Source organism: Monopterus albus, unplaced genomic scaffold (assembly GCF_001952655.1).
Source record: "Monopterus albus unplaced genomic scaffold, M_albus_1.0 scaffold92.1, whole genome shotgun sequence".
Classification (NCBI taxonomy): domain Eukaryota; kingdom Metazoa; phylum Chordata; class Actinopteri; order Synbranchiformes; family Synbranchidae; genus Monopterus; species Monopterus albus.
The window spans coordinates 2,425,007-2,432,328 of record NW_018127972.1 but is presented as its reverse complement, the minus strand read 5'-3'; the positions used below and the strand labels follow the sequence as shown (position 1 = coordinate 2,432,328).

At 38.1% G+C, this 7,322-nt stretch overlaps 1 protein-coding gene across 2 annotated transcripts in view; it reads right to left on the bottom strand.

The window, feature by feature from the left end:
* Window positions 1–6,547, bottom strand: part of rogdi (rogdi atypical leucine zipper) — a 14,741-nt gene extending 8,194 nt beyond the window's left edge. The window contains exons 1-3 of one of the 2 annotated variants that reach the window (XM_020608258.1): window positions 6,310–6,547; window positions 1,853–1,924; window positions 1,371–1,453 (exon numbers count right to left, since the gene is read on the bottom strand). In XM_020608258.1, coding sequence (XP_020463914.1) covers window positions 1,371–1,453; window positions 1,853–1,924; window positions 6,310–6,384 — 230 coding nt within the window. In that variant the 5' untranslated portion in view covers window positions 6,385–6,547. The remainder of the gene's footprint in view (window positions 1–1,370; window positions 1,454–1,852; window positions 1,925–6,309) is intronic. The other variant, XM_020608257.1, reaches the window with a different exon arrangement.
* Between the last annotated feature and the right edge of the window lie 775 nt (window positions 6,548–7,322).

Below are 7,322 nucleotides of genomic sequence, written 5' to 3'. Positions count from 1 at the left end.
TCTTGTCCAACAACACTTTGACGTGTATGTTGGTTCCAGTTCACTGCCTGTGGTTGTTTATACTGATCACAATGCCCTGTTATTTTTAACTCAGATGAAAATTTCAAATAAAGGCTGATGAGGTGGGTTTTGCTTGTCCAAGATTTCAATTTGTAAGTTAAACATAAAAAGAAACTGAGAACCTGTTAGCTGATGCTCTCTTCCATGTGGTTGCCTGTCAATAATTACCAGATTTTACCCTGGAAAAAAACCACAAAGGTGTAGATGCCTGTGGGGGGGGGGTTCTCCTGAGTGAGTTGTCTGAGAGTCTAGGTGTCTGTGGCTGATTGGCTGGACTCGAGGGGAGGACTTTGCCAGTGATTGGCGCATCCAAGACTTCTTAATCCTCAGTCGTCTTCCAAACCTGGGTGGCTGCTTAACAGCAGACCTTTTCACTCCTGTCCTTGGCGTCAGTCTGTACAAATTCTGTTTATTCTATGATCCAGTGTGTTAGATTCAGGCTCTTTGTAAGTATTCCATATACACTGGATAACTAGATTACACTTGTTGGCTCCTGTATGAGCAATGTTTAGTCTGGAAGCTTAACTGCCATTTTGTTTCAATCTCTTGTCTCCTGTTTCATCTGCTTAGGGAGACAGTCAGTATTGTCTTTTGGTTGTTTTTCTTTCACTGTGGGCTTAGCACTGTTGTTACAGAATAAGTTATTTTGCTTGTTATTTTGGCCTAGGTTCAACCCTGCGTTTGTGGCACTTCCTTCATTTACCTTATCACCTTTACTAGTAATAAATCTAGCCAAAAATTGTAATGTGACTATTGGTCTGTAGTTTGGGGACCAGGGAGGGAACAAATCTTTTACCTCTTATGTTGTGCTCCTCTTCCCCTTGACGGGGGCGTAACAGGCTGTAGCTGGAAACAAGATGTTATATGAACTATACTATATGAGCTATATGATTATATGAGCTAGGCCCTATATGAACCAGGGCCTGATGCTTAGTTAGAAGGAGAGGAACCTGCTGTTGCAGAGTAGAAACTTCAAATATATGCTACAAAATGGCAGGATTGTGTTTGTTTTTGTAATGTAGGAGGCAGCTCCTTAGCTTAGCTTTAGTACAGCTATTGTTATCTAGCTCCCTACACTCTCAGCATAGCACTGCACAGTGGGTCGGCTTATCCTTATGCATCTGACATCATGGTTTGGTGTGATGTCACAATGTGCAAGTTTCAAAACCTAAAGCAAAAATACTACAGTGACAGAGTTAAGAAATTTGACAGCAGAGGATCTCCGCCATCACCCTGATCCATATCAAGCCTATTTTTTTTTCCATTATACCACCTCTTTAAATGAAATTGTTAGATATGTGGAGTATTACGCTGAGCTGCCGAGGATGAAGTTTTCTTGTTTGAGCTGACTCTCCAGGCCTGATGTCGGCATGGAAAAGCGTCTAGATGCCTCCTGTTTACAACAGCAGAACAAAATGTCACATACTATTAGAATAACATAAAATAAGACATTTTACTGTAATTTAACGGTAACTGTGCGGTAACCTTTCTGCCAGATTGTCTTTTAACTGTTGTTTAGACATTTTTGTTTGTTTTTTCCAGTGTAGCATTAAGATCAAAGTGTTGATGTTATCCTTAACTGTAGTGGGTGTGGCTTTCAGGGCCACCATGATTTTTTCCAGACTTGTTCCTCCAGACCCATAAAGACAACTATTTTCTCAGGCTGAGCAGAACTCGCTATTAGAAAAAGCATACCTTTATATGCACTTTAAAATTGTGACAATAATTTTAACCACATCATCCAGCCCTAGATACATGAATGATACTGTATATATGAAAGCTGAACTTTTACCTTAAGGACATCCTGGAGCTGCTTTAGGACAGAATGCACTTCTTCTTTAAGCAGCCAACTGAATTCCTCTGCCTACAAAAACAATTACATGAAACCTGAACTACTACATGATAACTAAAAATGCAAAAAATGGGACAATGCAAAAAAACAACAACACAAAACTAAAATCTCTGATGAGCCTTTCGTGTGGATGGATTACATTCACTGGTGAAGGTGTTTAAAAACAGTGATGCTAAAGCTACAGAGCAGTATTGTCACAATACTGAATTTTTGTGACATGAAAACATTGACCCAGTTTGTAACATTGACAATTAGTACAACTGACAAAATAGTAGAAAAGAAAGTTTGTAAAATTTGTAAAATATGGTTTTAAAACTTAGGGGTCAAACATTTGAAAGCCTGAAAATTTGTTTCATTCTTCTCAGTGTTACAAATCCATGTCTGCAAAGTTTTGAAACTTGTTTTGCAGACATTCAACAATCTCTTCTCATAGCTTCAAATCTACTCTTTCTGACCCTGTTTTAATAGATCAGAGATCTGAATCTGAAAAATGCAGCTCTGAAACATAAATATAATTCAAACGATTGAAAACAAAATTTGAATGTCTGAAAATTTCGATTCATTCATTTCAATGTTACCCATATTCATCAACACACATTTCTATTGGTCCAGAGCCCTTGAGATAGAAGAGTTACAACAGTGAGGGACTGAAAACAGTAGCAGGTCATGTGACCCGTGTTCAACTGTAACTACTTCTTGTAGCTTGCAAGCAGGCAATTCAGATTCACTGTTTTCCACAGGAAACAGCAGGTTTTTATGGAGGACAAAAAATGATTTCATTATAAATACATACAGAAATAAATAAGTAAAGCAATAAATAATTGCATAATTAAAAGAAAAAAATAAATACTTATATGCTAAAATAAATAAATAAATAAATAAATGCATAAATGTATAAATAAATTATTTCAATGTATTTTTAGATTGTTATATGTCTACATTTCTACAAATCTAGTTCTTTTATTTATTTCTGTATTTATTTATGCATTAATGTAGTCATTTATTTATTTCTTTCTAATTAAGTCATTTTTCGTCCTCCATACATTTTATCACTAAATTTTTAATTATTCTTTTACTAGAGTATGACAGTCAGCTAACAGGGATTCCATGTATAAACCACATTGGATTAAGACAGAGAGAGAGACAAGATCTCCACTAAGTCTAGTCCCAAACACCGGGAGTCAGTAACAGTGGCAGTGTTTTCAATATATGTATTTTTCTGAGGTAATAACTTGAAATCGGTTATGATTATGATATGTTTTACATTATTGATCTAGCAGTGATTATAACCAGATATAAATAGTTTCACATAATTTGAGCTCCCTACCATCAACAGATTAACAAAATAAAAGACATAACATCACATTTACATAATAAACTTTAGATGAATGTCATTTCACCAAAAGACAGTTTTAGCTAAAAAGTGCTTGAAATTAGTTAAGAAATATTATTACAACCCCAAATCAGAAAAGGTTGGGACGGTATGTAAAATCAAAATTAGAACTGAAAATAGTGATGTGTAAATCATTTGTATTCTGTATTACACTGAAAACACTCACTTCAATTCTGATCCCTGTAATACATTCTAAAAAAAAGTTGAGATGGTTGCCAAAAGGAGGCCCTGTGTCAACAGTGGGCTTGGAGGCATCTGGGACGGACCATCACACAGTGGAGACGTGTGGCCAGACAAATCCATATTTCAGGTCTTTTTTGGGAGGAATGGACAGTGTGTGCTCCAGACCAAAGACAAAAAGGACCAACCAGACTGTTACCAGCAACAAGTCCAAAACCCAGGGTCTGTCATGGTATGGGGTTGTGTCAGTGCCCTTGACAAAGGTAATTTACACTTCTGTGATGACACAATTAATGCTGAAAAATGCATAGAGACTGTGGAGCAACATGTGCTGCCTTCAAAATGACATCTTTTCCAGGGACACCCATGCATATTTAAACAAGACAATGCAAAACCTCATAGTGCACATTACCAAGGTGTGGCTGTGTAGGAACAGGGTGTGAGTGCTGGACTGGTCTGCCTGCAGTCCCGACCTGTCCCCAATAGAGAATGTGAAATGCAAATTACATCAACAAAGACCCAGGACTGTTGCACACTTTAAGACTTGTTTGCAGGAAGAACGGGACAAAATTACAAATGACACATTTAATCACTTAGTGACCTCAGTCCCTAAACGTCTTTTAAGTGTTGTGAAAAGTAACGGTAACATCACACTGTGGTAAATGCTTTAGTGTCTTGAGCTTTTTTTGGAATGTGTTGCAGGTATCAGAATTAAAGTGAATGTTTATTTTGAACAAAGAATCAAACTGATGAAGTCTCACATCAAATAATGTGCTGTCGTTTTGTTTTCAATGTAATACAGGACACAGATGATTTACAAATCACTATTTTCGGTTTTAATTTTGATTTTACATAAACATACCTGTAGTCTATGTTACTGGCTGATTTTACACTATGGAGTGATCCTTAATGTCCTCTGCTCAGCTGACTGTGTGTGACAATGACAGTGGAAAAACAAAGCAGGGCAGTCCACATCAACCCGTGAGGTTATGCTGGATAAGCTTCCCTTAACTGTCACCTGTCAATAAGTTAAGTTCCAACAATGCAGCTTAACTGACTATCGAGTCCTGGCTCTAAAGTAGCACAACAATGTCAAGTGACAAGGTTGACAGTGAGGGGACAGTCCCGAATGGGACTAAGAAAGCACTAACATTACACAAAGCTTGAATTACTCCACATTTAAAAAAAATCATATCAGTTCAACACAAAGGTAAAATCATGCCCGCGCTAATCGTACCAAATGCGGCAACTGCTGAAGCCAATACAGAAAAGAGATACTTTAAAAGCATTCAGTAGCTTTGCCCTTAAGACACATTTTTCCAAACTAAGTGTTGTAGTACCAACAGAAGGCCAGTGATGTGTTAAGTGATTGTGGTAACACTACCCTAAGAGGAGTATTTTTGTAGTAAGCTCTCCCTTTTTGAGATTTAGATTTTGTGTTACTTATGTATCTGTGTTATATTTCACTTATATTGTGTGACATTCGTGTGGACGGCAAAGTAAGAATTTCATTGTACAGAGAAAAATTTCCTCACTGTGCATATTACAGTAAACCCTTGACCTTGACCTTTCACTGCGTCGGCCCAGGTTCGAGTCAGGGTTGTGTCAGGAAGGGCATCCGGCGTAAAACGTGCCAAATGTCAACATGCGAATCGACATACTGATGAAGCAGCAATGCTATGTATCTCATGTTTGAAAAGGGCTATACACATGTAGCTGCGGGATTATTACTACTGAAGCTCTGAAGCCCAAAAACTGCAATTCAGGACAGCCCTATGGCATCTAGAAATTAAATCTAATCTGTTCTTGGCTGAGATGATGCTGCTTTCTCTTCATAAGGTATGAAAGACCAACAAACTTGTCCTCTGAATTAGCTGAGGAGGTTAAAAAGCAGAGTTTAGTGAGAGCACCAACAACAAAACACGCTTTGCTTGTGGGTTTGGCTGTGTAATCCATAGGCTACTACATTACTAAGTAACATAATGGACAAAGTATTGCTGTTACTAAACTGCATCAATACTAGATAACATTAGCTAGCTAGATACTTTTAGCCTAAACATTGAAATAATTTGCCTAAATGATCATCATATTAAGTGTGTGTGGCTTGGCCAAGACTAGGTTATATGATTAGAAGAGTAGCATGGAGGATCTTTACAATCCTTACACACATCTGGATAACAGCAGTATATGTTTACTTTACGGTTTTGCGCTGTACCTTTGACCCCATGAGTAGACGAAAGTACAGTCGCACTACTTGTATTTAAAGCAAAATTACTTCGGGGTGGTACATTTGTTCACAAAAATGTCTGTGGATAGTGGTAGAGGACATATATAAGTGTCCTCAAATGAAATATGATCAGAAAAGATACATTTCGTCTCACACAATCAGGATAAAAATAAAAAGTGGTACCTTCGGCCCAGCTCTCTCCTACCTACCCAAAGAACGAATAGTCGAATAATAGGATCCAGCCCTATAACTATCTAGAAAATAAACAAATTAATCAATAATAAAAATAAAAGCTGAAGTCCTAGTTCTGATAAAGCAACCCAGTTACTATAAATTATGTCTCCTTTTGAGTCACATATCATGTTACATGATCATTTTCTCGGCCGCTACGTTCAGTTTATCTGCGCGAGCAATGGCTACAATACCTGCACTGTGGCGCGAGGATGCTACTGTCCCCTTCGGCAAACGGAAAAAAAATCACGCAGCTACGTTTTATAACAACACAGACCATGTTATATTAAGCCAGCTGGCCATAACACATCCAAACAGTAACGGTACTGTTTCTCTGCCGGTTCGCGGTGCTACAAAACAGCTTACCAGTACAGCTCTTTCCACTTGACTTGCTGAGGACATCTTGGGCAGCTCAGAAAGAGATCTCTGCGGGTTGAGCATTTTGTGCAGTAAACACAAAAAACGCTTGAGTAACACCTTTCAGTACTCTGTCCTCTTAGGAAACAGGCGTTTCACTAACGTCGTGAACTAATGGTAGCTTATCCGAGGATCTTTTGCCTTCACGTGCTATCGGAAATTCGAGAAACCACATGGAAGACTAAAGTCAGCCGCAAACACAAATTTAAAAAAAGAGCTTTTATATCAGAGGGCGAGCTGCTGACTTTAAAACGTAAGGGTCAGCAAGCACAAAAACAAATGGTAATATAATATATAAATAGGTATAAATGATTTATCATTTTATTTTAAAGCGCTGATTATGCTCTAAGTTCAATTTCTTGTTTTCATTCTGCCATATGGGCACAAAGCCGCCTTTAAATATCAAAAATGTTTATGCTGATTTGTGTATTTATTGATTATGTGCTGCAAAACCACTAGGGCCGCATTTTGGTCTTTACGAGCACCACATGAACGCCACATTAGGCTATGTGGTGTTCACTATTAAAGTAGACCCACCCACTAGTCTATATATAGACAGGTTTCCGGGGAACGTCATCAATGAGATGCGGGCGTGTTTTGGAGTGATAAATATAAATTTCCCGAAGGACTGCTAGAAAATATCAGCATCCTAAGAGGAAACATTCTCCCAACAGAGGACGAGAAAATAGTGGCTTAAGTAATAAAAGGGACTGGGGCCCTTCTAGAGTGAGAGCTTGTGCAATCCTCTATTGAGTGTTTTTACCTAAGGTTTAGCTAATTCTTCCTGAAAGCCTTATTAAAAATACGCCCAAAGAGGCTGGGTAAAACTAAAGTGGAATACGGTATGTAAATAGCAAACAGACCGTGGGATTGATCACAGAATTACTGATGCAAAAATGGGTAAGACTCGTGCAGCATAGGCTATTTCTCGCCAAATGAGCAACAGCTTCTTATGGAAACAC